The sequence below is a fragment of the Erpetoichthys calabaricus genome, chromosome 4 (assembly GCF_900747795.2).
Source record: "Erpetoichthys calabaricus chromosome 4, fErpCal1.3, whole genome shotgun sequence".
NCBI classification, from domain to species: domain Eukaryota; kingdom Metazoa; phylum Chordata; class Cladistia; order Polypteriformes; family Polypteridae; genus Erpetoichthys; species Erpetoichthys calabaricus.
The window spans coordinates 253,456,048-253,469,219 of NC_041397.2; the positions used below are offsets into that span (position 1 = coordinate 253,456,048).

At 38.2% G+C, this 13,172-nt stretch overlaps 1 protein-coding gene across 1 annotated transcript; it reads left to right on the forward strand.

Moving 5' to 3' along the window:
* The first annotated feature begins 3 nt into the window (after positions 1–3).
* LOC114650788 (cytochrome c oxidase assembly factor 5) lies at positions 4–11,831 on the forward strand. The gene is made up of 3 exons (XM_028800645.2): positions 4–234; positions 10,961–11,044; positions 11,396–11,831. Exons 1-3 carry the CDS (start codon positions 22–24, stop codon positions 11,435–11,437), a joined length of 339 nt encoding a protein of 112 aa, XP_028656478.2. The 5' UTR covers positions 4–21; the 3' UTR covers positions 11,438–11,831.
* Positions 11,832–13,172: the final 1,341 nt, after the last annotated feature.

Sequence of the window (13,172 nt, forward strand, 5' to 3'; positions counted from 1 at the left end):
GGTATTGTAGTTTCTCAGCCAATGGCCACTTTGAAAGGTCATACCCCAGGAACCAATCCTCTGTTGTTTCGAGGGCTTTGCGACTGTTTCCTGGCTATCGTTTGCACTTGTGTAGTCTCTCGCGAAGTCGTCATGCCGCAATACTACGAGGGGAAAGTGGAGGAGCAGGCAGCTTGTGCGGGCGTCAAGGAGGACTTGAAGGCTTGTCTGCTGCAGCACGACTGCATTCTTCGGGTGGGCTGTCTTCGGTTATTTTCACTTTATTTTACGATAAGCGTGGTGTTGTTTCTATATTTGGTTTACTTGTTTACCTAGCGGTACATTGCTTGACCTTAACGCGTTGCTAAATGTTAAAAGTATCTGTAGCCACATGTAATGACTTCGTTCCTATTCACTAGAATTTATAACGCGGGTCTGTAAAGTTAAACTAATATAAACAATTGTTTTGTGAGTCGTTTTTATTTTAGATTCATGGTCGCCTTAAAATATAATTGACATGGTTCCATCACGTCATATTTAAGAAAACATTTGAAAAGACTAATTAAAAATGTAAAAAAACAGTTTATGTAGGCCTATAAAATATTGTTCTAAATGGATATTTATTCAGTTTATTAATTTTAAACAAATACGTAAAGAAAACAACACATAACCACTGAATGATGTATAACTTGTCTAGTTGTTTTTCATTTCTTTTTTTTATCTTGAAACATTCTTTGGTGGCCCGTCATTTGTCCACTGTTTGTGTTCCTGGTGCGTCCCTATGAATCATCCAGAAACAGTCCGCTATCACACTGACATCCTAACGTCCCATTTACCTTCTTTCTTTATATCCTGAAAGAATCTTTCATGTGCTCTTCACTCGCCGCTCCCAGGATTTTTCAGGTAAAAATTCAACATGCGAATGTGGAGCTTTGAGTTTGAAGTTGCAACCCAATTTATTAAACTTAACGAAACTGTGAAATGTAATAATTAGGATCTGTATTGTTACCTGTGAATGGTACCCAAGCTGCAGGTCGTCCATTGCACCATCAAATTCTGCATCAGAAGTTGGTTTTCAAATACAAGTATCAGGTCAAGCAAAATGCCCTCTTTCAGTTTAGCCTCGGACCAACTTGGAAGCTTTCAGCACAAGTACATAAAAAACAGCCTTCATCTTTTGACAAACTGCTTCATTAAACCAAGCTTAATATGAAGCGGTGGTAGCAGCACTTTATCTGGATCCACCAGATAGCCTATTCTCTAGCTGGTCATTCCTTCAGAACTCCATGTCAATTCTTGGCTCAGCTGCCCCACTCTCACGTGGGAATTTTGTAAGCCCTGACTGGTGACCCATTGAGGTACACAGAATTTTCAGGTCCCTGCATTTGAACCAGCAGTGCTCATTGTAATTAATAGCCGTTAAACAGTAATGTTTTGCATTAATCATAGGTTTTAATATTAGAAAATATTAAAGTCAAACAAATAATTAAAATTCTGATATTTAATTATAGTGCAAAAAAACTAACAACTAAAAAGCTGGTGAAAAATAGCTTTTTAAGTGAACACTCAAAATATGCAAAAACTACATGAAATTATCAAAGCAATTTTTTCACTTTACAACCCCAATTCTAAAAAAAGTTGGGATGTTGTGTAAAATGTGAATAAAAACAGAATGCAATGATTTGCAAGTCTCATAAATTCATATTTTATTCACAGCAGAACATAGAAAACATATGAAATGTTTAATCTGAGAAAATGTACCATTTTAAGAAAAGAATAAGGAAATTTTGAATTTGTTGGCAGCAACGCGTCACAAAAAAGTTGGACAGAGCCATGTTTATCACTGTGTAGCATCCCCTCTTCTTTTAACAACAGTCAGTAAACATCTAGGAACTGAGGAGACCAGTTGCTGGACTTTTCGGAGAGAAATTTTGTCCAATTCTTGTCTGATATAGGATTCTAGTTACTCAACAGTCCTGGGTCTCCTTTCTCATATTTTTCATGATAAGCCAAATGTTTTCAATTGGTGAAAGCTCTGGACTGCAGGCAGGCCAGTTCAGCACCTGGACTCTTCTACTATGAAGCCATGCTATTGTAATAGATGCAGTATGTGGTTTCCCTGAAAAAGACATTGCCTGGATGGGAGCATATATTGCTCTAAAACCTGTATATACTTTTCAGCACTGATGGTACCTTTACAGATGTGCAAGCTGCCAATTCCATAGGCACTAATGAACCCCCATACCATGAGAGGTGGACACTGTTGAACTGAGAGCTGATAACAAGCTGGATGGTCCCTCTACTCTTTAGTTAGTCCCAAGGATGTGGCGTCCATGTTTTCCAAAAAGAATTTCAAATTTCAATATATCTGACCACAGAACAGTTTTCTACTTTGCCCCTGTCCATTTTAAATGAGCTTGGGCCCAGGGAAGACAGTTTCGTTTCTGGATCATGTTCACATATGGCTTCTTCTTTGCACCATAGAACTTTAGTCTGCATTTGTGGACGGCATGGTGAACTGTGTTCACAGACTATGATTTCCGGAAGTGTTCCTGAGCCCATACAGTCATTTCCATGAGAAAATCATGCCAGTTTTTAATGCAGTCCCACCTGGGGGACTGAAGATCACGGGCATCCAATATTGATTTTCAGCCTTGTCCCTTGTGCACAGATATTTCTCCAGATTCTCTTAGTCTTTTGATGATGTTACGTACTGTAGATGATGAGATAGTCAATGTCCTCGCAATTTTATGCTGAGGAACATTATTCTGAAAATGTTCCACAATTTGTATATGCAGTTTTTTTGCAGATTGGTGAACCTCTGTCCATCTTTACTTCTGAGAGACTCTGCCTCTCTTAAGATGCTCTTTTCATAGCCTAACATAATTGATTGCAAAGTGTTCTCCAGCTGTTTCTTTTTACTACCACTTACTTTTCCAGCCTTTTGTTGCCCCATCCCAACATTTTTTAGATTGTGGCTGCTAGTGCTGGGAGGTATACCGTTTCATACCGAAAACCGTTTTTTATTTGTATTATGATATGGATTTTTCTTATACCGCAAAACCGGTTTAAATAACCTAAACAACGTTCGGAATGTGCCGCAGCAGGAAACTGTTTAAGGGGGGACCTTTTTTTCACTGCTACACCACTAAACACGCATGTAACAGAGTATATGCGTTAGTGGAGATATTGAGTGGTGAAAATGGGCAGAGAACATTCCGAAACTGAAGCTGTAGCAGACAATAAAATTGAACATGATGACACAGAAGAACTTTTGCATAAAAAGGAGCCGCGTCTGTTGTCTGGAAATACTTTGGTTTGAAAAGGTCTGATGTGGACCAAACAACTACCGTATGTGTACCACGTGCACATTTTTTACCGAAAATTAGCATTCGAAAATCAGGTGCACGTCATACACAAGGATTTTTTTTTTTTTTTGGTGTTGAATCAGTTTGGCGTTGTCATTCAGCACGGATAGTAGCAAGCGTTTACATTCCTTCATGGCGGGAGAAAAACTAAAAGTGATTTTGGAAGCAAAGAAGATAGGAAATCGGGCAGCAGGTCGCAAGTATGGTGTTCCAGAGTCATGTGTTCGAGATTGGCGACAGAAGAAAGAAAAACTTTCGTAATGCAACAAAAACAGAAGGGCATTTCGCGGAAAACGTGCCCAGTTCCCACAAATTGAAGTTGCATTCGCTGATTACATTCAAGACAGGCGTCAGCTTGGATATGCAGTGTCCACGGAAATGATTCAGATGAAAGCTTGTGATATAGCGAAAGAACGGGGAATACCCATCAGTCAGTTCAAAGCAAGCCGCGGATGGGTCACCCGCTTCCTATACAATCACAATGTGCGTTGTACATGGGGCAAAATGAGATTTCGCGATTTTTCTTTGTAAAAATTAGGGTGCACGTCTTGCACGAGTAAAAACGGTATTTACTGCAAATGCTGTCAAGCTAAAGTTGCCGCTGGAGTAGGCAACACGAGAAATTTACTGCACCACCTTAGCCACAAACATGATTTGGAGTACCATGAATGTATGGAACTAAGATTGGCACCCTCCACGTCCTCTGGTAAAATTGAAAAAGCTAGAGGACACTCAGATTCAGACGTCACTTGTAGACGCGTTTGCTAGAGGTATTGCTTACGACAAAAAAAGCAGGCGGTGGATCGAGATAACCAACGCCATTACAATCCAAATAGCTAACAACTCAGTGGACAGAGATTGTTAACATTAACAGAAATTGAAGTTGGTTTACAAAAATATTTGCTATTTATTCCTTTTCTAAGACATGTTCAGTGCAAATTTTGACAAGCACCTCTGGATATTTTACTAAGTCTAAATGCCTCATTGGATGGTTGAAAATATGTTGTCAAAATTATAGTTTAAGTTGTTTGCAACATTTGTTCAATAAAAAGGTTCTATATTTTGACTGCAATTGTCATGCAATGTCCTTCTCTACATTAGTGCCACCCACTTGAAAACTATCACTTTATGGGGCCAGACTTGTATTAATACTTGTGTGCACATTAAAATGTTTTGTTGTACAATTCTCATGACCGTGGAATAGGTTATTCTTAGCCAGTCTACTGCAGTAATTGCAGTGGAAAATGTGGTTAACATCTACTCATGCATGGGAAAAAAATACAGTGAAACCGGTATAATTTTGAAAAATACCGTGTTATAGAATTTTGGTTATACCGCCCAGCACTAGTTGCTGCCATCAAATTCAAAATGAGCTAATATCCATCCATTATCCAACCCGCTATATCCTGTCTACAGGGTCATGGGGGTAGGGCTGCACGATTAATCTTTTTTTTTCTCATGATAACGATATTTATGACCCACGATCAGTTAATAAATATCGTCGCGATTTTACAGTATAAAGACCAAACTGTTTTTTATGGGCTGAGTTTACGGATTGGACTGCGTCACTATGACGTTACTGCGTCTAGATTGCAAGCGCTTTCTGAAGCAGTAGAAGTCAATAGCAGCAATAACAGTCAGTCAGAATAAATATATGATGGCGGAGCAACGTGCAGAAGTGCGATCGTTAGTTCCTAAAAAGGGGTCATACTCAGTTGTCTGGAACTATTTCGATTTCGAGGAATGTGATGTTGATCAGGTACGAGTCTTGTGCAAACTTTGCTCCTGTTCCGTCCAAACGTCCAAGGTACACAACAAACCTCATCAACCACCTTAAAAGCCACCACAAAGTACACTATCAAGAATTTCAACGACTGAAGGCACAAACAGCAACAACAAAAAATTACCAGCCATCCACAACACAGACAACAATATCAGGGACATTGTTCAACGCAATACCATATCTGCCTAGCCAGTACCCCGCCGCTCCCTGTACGCAGTCTGCGTAGGGCACCAACTCCCAGGGGGGCACCATCCCAGCTGCTCAAAAAAATCGTTTTTATATATTATAATAATAAATTAATATTAATAATATACATATACAAATAAACAAAAATATAACGTATATATTGCATTTTACGGTGAACGCAGAGTAGGCTAAGCACACGTGATGACGCGCGCGCCCTCACCTCTGTACCGAAAATCTCTGGATTGCTCTGCGCATAGCAGTGACGCTCCCTGTAACTGTTGCCTCTGCTGAGCGAAGTTTTTCTAAAATGAAGCTCATCAAAACGTACTTTGCGCTCATCTATGGCACAAGAGCGCATGAGTGGTCTGGCAATTGTCAGCATCAACTCTGAATTAGCAAAGACTTTATCATATGAAGAGCTCATTTACGACTTTGCCTCAAGAAAAAGCAGAAGTGTGCCTTTGTAAATTTTGAACTTTGGAAAGCTCCAGCAGATGACAGTGTTGATTTTATTTCAGTTTATTATTGTTTATTTTATTTATTATAAATGTTTTATTTAAAGTGTAATTTTAGTTTGTATTTTTGCTGTAGAGCTACAATTGTAATTTATAAATGATACAATTTATTTATGTATTTACTTTTATTTGAATAAAGTTCTATTTTGGCCCCTATAGTAGGTGTTTTTTTTATTATTTTATTTTTACTTCCGTAATATTTGGGGGAGGGGGCACAAAAGTAAATTTCTGCTTAGGGCACCCATTTGGCCAGCAGCGGCCCTGTGCCTAGCTCGCAAAGACACCGGGAAATAACAGAGGCGATCACGTACCATATAGCCAAGGATATGTGTCCAATAACCACCGTGAGCAGTGAGGGGTTTAACAAAATGATCGCAACACTTGATAAAAGATTTAGCATTCCCTCTCGCAACCATTTTTCCAATGTTGCGCTGCCCTCGCTGTATGCGAAATGCCGAAAAGAAATAAAAAGAGAAATTCTCAGGCTCAGCCTTGAATATTTTGCTGCCACGACCGACTTATGGTCAAGCAGAACTGCGGAACCGTATTTGAGCTTGACAGTTCATTTTATTGACAGCGAGTTTGAGATGAAAAGCAAGTTTTTGCAACATTCGTTTTTCCCACAAGACCATACAGCGGAGTTTATTGCAGTGGGCCTCAAAGAAGCGATGTCCGCTTGGAAGAAAGACTTGTGTGCATCACAACGGACAACGCAGCTAATATGATTAGGGCAGCATCTGTGAATAACTGGCCGAGGCTACACTGCTTTGGTCACAGACTTCATTTACCAAAGGAATAATCGTCATTATTAATCGTGATAAAAATTTTGAGCAAAATAATCGTGATAATCATTTTTTCTGTTATCGTGCAGCCCTACATGGGGGGTCTGCTGGAGCCAATCCCAGCCAACACAGGGCGCAAGGTAGGAAACAAACCCTGGGCAGGGTGTCAGCCCACCGCAGGGCACACACACACAAGGGACAATTTAGAATCGCCAATCCATCTAACCTGCATGTCTTTGGACTGAGGGAGTAAACCCAACAGGCACGGGGAGAACATGCAAACTCCACGCAGGGCGAACCCAGATCTCCTTACAGCGAGGCAGCAGCTCTACCCACTGCGCAGCCCATGAGCTAATATTTTTCATTAAATTTTAATGAAATAGTAAAACGTGTTACTTTCAATATTTGATATGTTTTCTGTCCTCTATTGTGAATAAAATGTGGGTTTATGAGATTTGCAGATCATTGCATTCTGCTTTATTTACATTTTTCACAAAGTCCCAACTTTTTTGGAAATGGAGTTGTAAACCTGTGTAGTAGAGCATTCAGAATGGTTTAACTACATTCATCAACATAGATGTTCATCTTTGTTAGAAGTTTGACGCAGTTTTTACACTTAATTCCACTGCTTTGTGTCATTGTTTTCTAAGGCCTTATATTGTGTTACTGGTTACAGTGTCCTCAGACATCTGCTCCAAAAACAGCGCAGCTTTTTTTAAGAGATCTTACAGACCCATGAGGTAAGCCTCTCACAAGAGACTCTGTTTCTCTTCTTGGATGGTTACAGAGGCAGCTGGTTATTATTTCAACTATCTTTTAGTAAAAGGCAGGCAGTTCTTTTGAATGGCCTATTATTACTACTGGTTTCTGGTTAACAACATGAACCTCCAATTTACATTCCTTGACATCCTAAAATAATAAGGAATGGATCTTTGTTTATTCTGGGGCAGTAATCCATTCTGGTCTACAAAATATTCTTTACTTTTTTTTTTTTTTTAGAAAAGTGAAGTATGAACTGAGTAGAATTTTTGACAAGGTAGACCATGCAAGTAAGAAGCATAAAGTAGGTGGCAAGACTTGACTTTTGCAGAAGGAATATTGGTTTGAACCAAACCATGTGGCCAGAGTTGCTCTCAAGGACTGAGGTTAAGTCTCTTGGAGACTTTAGTAGTAATGGGATATTCATGGACTGTTGTTTTAGACAGCATAGTTTCTAGATTCCAAAGAAGGGCTTCTACAGAAAATTCTGTAGGGATAATGTTAAAGTTTTCAGTGCCTGATTAATTGTACAGTATTGATTTTACAACTTTTACAATGATAGACATTTGGATTATAAAAAGTATTAAATAAAATTAAAATTATGAAAGGAAAACCCAAATGTGAATCAGAAGTTCATGAAATGGTGCTTGGATGATGGGCTCAGGTCCTGAAGATAAAAAAAAAAATATGAAGAGGAAAAAAAAAACAGTAAGGAAATCTTAGAAAATGCCCGAGTAATGGTTAAATTGACAACACCCATGTAACGATCTAGCATTATAGTCTGAACGCTGTGCTTGTGGATGCAGAAATGCTGGAGTGCTGTCATGGTAAACTTGTGCTGTTTCTAAGTGCATCTCCCAGGATTTGATTAGCAGTTTCCTGGCTATTGGTTAATACAGTTTGATACTGACGTTCTGCAGCTTACATGATCCACGGAGCTATCAATCCACTTTTTCAGTCACTAAATTTTTGTTTTTTTGTATTTATACACCACCCTGTTAAATGAACTTTTTTCTGACTTATTTTTTGTAATTAAATTGGTCAGTGCAAGGATAAAAAAATCAGACTATAAATGAATGCAAAAATCTGAGAACAAATGTCTTTCTAAAAGATGCCATGTGTGGCTCATAATTAGTCACATAGTGCATCATATCATGTTTTGAATGCTTACCATGTTTATTGAATATGTTTAAATGATACATTTGGCAATAAAGTTTCTGGAAAGAGATGCACATACAAAGGGCTCAGTATTTTTTCCAGCCTGTAACCATTTATGAGCTTCAGTTGCCTCAGCTTTGGAAATCTGCACATTTAGAGCGTTTTTCTGATTGACGGATGTTCCATGGGAGATCATTATTGTTAAAAAGAAATAATTTTGAACCATTTACACACATTTTAGAGTTATATTAGAGTTATACACATTTGCACAAGGTCTTACAATTGTTAATAGTTTCAGTATCAAAGATTTGAGCACCTTTACTATCAACAACGTAATCAGCCGTCTGAGATTCTGGCCTGTTTTAAGATTAGCTGGGCATCTTCCTGACACTTCAACGTGTTCAGTTATCAGATGACCAGTGCATCTCATTTTCCTTCCTACATTTTGCGTTGAAGTTGAAAGTAATCTATTTTAGTTTTTTTCTGCATTTCATATGCTCTTTTTCAACAATAGTAAGCCTCATCTGCAAGATTCTGTTTCTCAATTTGTGTGACTGAGGCCAGATGTTGTTGGATGAAACATTAATGGAGAAAAGTGGCAGTAATTGTGAGGTGAAACAAGAAATAAAAATTAAGTTTGGAAAAAAAAAAAACTGCAGTTCATCAGTTAAAAACAAAAATACTCACTATTTGTAGTATATTGAGGGGTTCTTAAGTTGTTTGAAGTAAAATAAAGTGCCAATTCCAACTATACAGCAATAGCTGAAATATTATTTTTGGGTCAAAAAATAATTCTCTTGTGACATTTGTGAGAATGATAAAGGACGCTGCATTTTTTGTTTGCAGAGTGTAAAGCTCCTTATGCATTTGTGTAAGTTGTTTCATGAAAGTGAGCCCAAAGTCAGTCTGCCTCAGGTAATTCTGTTCATTAGGGGATTTGACAGTTAAGATCCCCTCCAACTAAAGTATTCATTAGTGCCAAGTCAGACATTTTTGAATAGGGCAACGGTGTGAATTCTACAATGTTTGTTTTCCTCTTCTGTGTTGTCAACGGGCCGTATCTCAACAATAATATTAATGAACGTACAATAGATTGGATCATTTCTTATCATTCACTTTTAATTGCTTTGTTTTACTGGATGTTTTATCTAATTTTGATTATTATGTCTGTATTTTGTACTTGTTTGCCATTGTATTTTATCAATGATCTTGTTACATTGCCCTGAGCCTGCATTCCATGGGGAGCACTATTGTGATTTGTTTTTTTATTCAGGATTAGTGACTGTACCAGCACTTCATTCCTCACAAGTTAGTGCCGAGTACCCCTGCTATTATAAAAAAAACAAAGTAACAGCATTGTCTGGACCACCTATGTTTTATATACACCCAATAATTTAAAAGGTAGATTAATTTTATTAAAGCATTATATTATTGCCACTTATCAGGTCTTTGAGGTAAATAAAGAAAAATGTCCATAAACATATTGTTGTAGCTTCGCTGTCATTCAGTGGGTCTAGTGGCAGTACTTTCTTACTTTTAATTAGTATATAAATACTTAGCAAAATATTACATATGGGAGCTGAACTGAGTTGTAAAATTACAGAACAATTATAACAGCAGTAATAATATCTCCATTTACATGAAGATCCACACCATAAGCAAGCTAGGATTTTCTCTTCCTCACATTTGTTTTTTTTGTTGCATTATTTCTTAAATAAAAAAGTGTGTGTGTATATAATATGCAGTACATTTGTAAGTGGAGTAGTTCATATGGACAAAGGAGTCGCTGCACATTTTTACTTTTAACAACAACCAATAATATGTTTTAGACACAACTCTATTTAGAAATTTATATGAAAGCAGGTTGAAATTCAGCCTAACAAAATCCATAGCCTTCGGGGGGGCAGTCAGTGCTCCATTATACGTGGCCATCGGAGAGGCTGGAGAGCGCGGTGACTGTGGCAGCTGTCTGCAGACGTGTCAAACACCTTTTGCTTCTGCAATATTGCAGCTAAGAAATCTTGAAAAATGATCACTTTCTTACAATGTTTGTAATAAAGATTGCATTTACTAGTTGCACATGTTGACCTGTCTTGTAGGCTTGTTTTGTATTTTCTTTTGTTTGCTTCTTGCTTTGATCCATTGGACTGAGATAACGTGGAGACTATTGTCAGGAGCAGAATTGGATAACGGAAGCGAGTGACTTCTGCAATGGAAGATGCATCTAATTTTTAGTGTCACTGCAGTAAAGCTTCCAAGTAAAGTTCCAAAGGTGGCACTCCATGCTTTGAACACTCCTCAGTATTTTGCAGAGAAGTAAAGTAGTCCCCACTCCCCTAGAACATAAAAGACAACGTGTAGTTACCTAACACACTTGAAACATTCTGGCACTCAGGAATGAAAAGTGACCTTTTTATTTATAATTTTCAGGAAGGTAAAAGTGTAGCAGAGTGCTTAAAAGAAGGCCACTGCAAAGCATTACAAGTCTCCTTCTTTGAATGTAAACGGTCAATCGTAAGTATAAAGGCTCTGAAACTTTATTTAACATGAATCTGTCAGGAGTTTGAATTCTGTCTTAATTACCAACCTGACATTTTCTTCATTGTTCCTCTGTCTGGCTTGTTAGACAGCCAGTTTTCTGCTGCTTTGATCACCTTGTAGTATTTGTGCCTATAATTTGTAATTAGTTTCTGTAGTTTCTATAGAACATTGAGCATTATAAGCTGCTGCTTGATGGTTGTGCTACAAAGTAATCTTGTTTATAATTTTAAAGTGCCTCATGATGATTCTTGTCATAAAAAATTAGTTATATGGTACTAAAGAAATAAATGAAATGAGTTGATATTCTGCCCTTTTTTTTTTTAGCTGGACAACCGAGCACGATTCAGGGGAAGAAAAGGCTACTGACATCTGAACTCATGTCATGGATCAAACACACCTACGCGCCAACTGAAGCAGCAGCCCAAGTACTTTAATGGTGAACTCCACAGAAAGAGGTACTGAGCTGAGTAGACCCCAACAGTCACTGAAAAGTGAAGATGTGGAGCTACAGTTTGTTTCCTAACAAGTACACTGAAGAGCAGAGCTCCAAATCCAAACGTGGTGAAACTTTCAAAAACAAATCTATTTTGCAATCTCGGTCCGTTTATTATTTTAATATATACCTAAATACATGCAGGATGACAAATTTTATCTTGGAGGATTATCACTTGCGTTAATCACTGCAATACTTGTAAATACATGTAAGTTTTTTTACTTTAATTTTGAAAAAGTATACTAAATAAACAAGCTTTGTATGTGGTCTGTTTAAGTTCTTTATAAAATGAAGATAGCCACGTGCAGATTGCTTTCAGATTTTTTTTCACAAGATGTTAGCATTCAAGTGCCACTTTTCAGGTGAATATTGAAATGGTCAGATGTATTGAAGAAGGGTTGGCGTTAGTCACAAACATTTTAAACTCATTGTTCGCCTGTGTCACTTACATTGTTATGTTTATTGTTCTGGAGTTAAAGGGTGCTGTCCCTCTTGTTTGTCATAAAAAGTGACTTAAAGGAGTATGTTGTCAGGAACAGCATTAAAAAATGTCTGCTCCAGTAACCCTGTGATGATGAGATACAAGGATGGGGTAGCACACACTTTAGGAGAGCGATGTGGCCGATAAAGGGGGAACATGAAGCAGATGTGCAAAGACTGATCAGTGGGTGTGGGAGGCCAATGAAGGCATTTTTGCAGGTGCTGTCATATGATTTGAAAAGAGTGCTCCTCACTCCAGTGAAAGGCCAGGGTTGAGGAACACCAAGCAGAATATTTGTAGGGTAACCAGTTGACATGAAAAATGGCCATCAGATGGTTTTTAGCAGACCCATTTATCAAACAATCTGCATATGACAAGTGCAGTGCACTGACAGATCATTCATCCTCGCTGTCATTCCAAGCACACGTCAGTCTAGGTAAACCTGACATGCTGGTAACTCTTCTAAATTGTTGTGGCCACTTAACACTGGAAAACTATTTCTCTAATGACAAAGGACCACAAGATTGCAGCACACACTGATTTCTTTCCTGCATGTTTTGCACAAGTTTTAAGTACAAACTTGAACTGTGACTCTGCTTCCTTATATTCCACTTTTATTTTGTCATCTTCCATTCTAAATGTTTCCTCAGGCAGGGTCCTCCACAGGGGTAGTGAAGACTAAATAATTGAAAACAGCCAAGCCAAGTTGAACCAGTGGCTCTGGTATAGCTGTGCCTGACAGCTGAAATCAACACCTCCCATCCTGAGCCTGTGTGATCGATCAGTTTAATTGGCTCATAAACAGCCGACTCCAGTAAATAACACTGATGATAAACAATGGCTTACCAAGAGCATTGATGTTGGGCTGTGCTGAAACCCTGACGCCACTCTGCCTCTGCCACACTTGCACTAGATAACGGCTTGTCTTTCTCAACGTTTATTGCCTTTTTTGGTAATTTGTAAGCTTTACAGGCTTATAATGTGTTTGCTTTGAAGGAAGTGGTAGAATAGTCCATCAGTAATTTAATGCAACAGTAACGAATTTAAGATGATACAGTAGATCAGTGGGGTTGCAGAGCTAAAGAAATTCAAAAATAATGATTATGTTCCCTAAATGAAATCAGGGT

Excerpts from the sequence above, each read along its gene's own strand:
- LOC114650788 (XM_028800645.2), top strand. The coding sequence starts at position 22 with ATGGCCACTTTGAAAGGTCATACCCCAGGAACCAATCCTCTGTTGTTT. Across the intron at positions 235-10,960 it reads AGCACGACTGCATTCTTCGG|GAAGGTAAAAGTGTAGCAGA; the intron begins GTGGGCTGTCTT and ends TATAATTTTCAG. Across the intron at positions 11,045-11,395 it reads TTGAATGTAAACGGTCAATC|CTGGACAACCGAGCACGATT; the intron begins GTAAGTATAAAG and ends TTTTTTTTTTAG.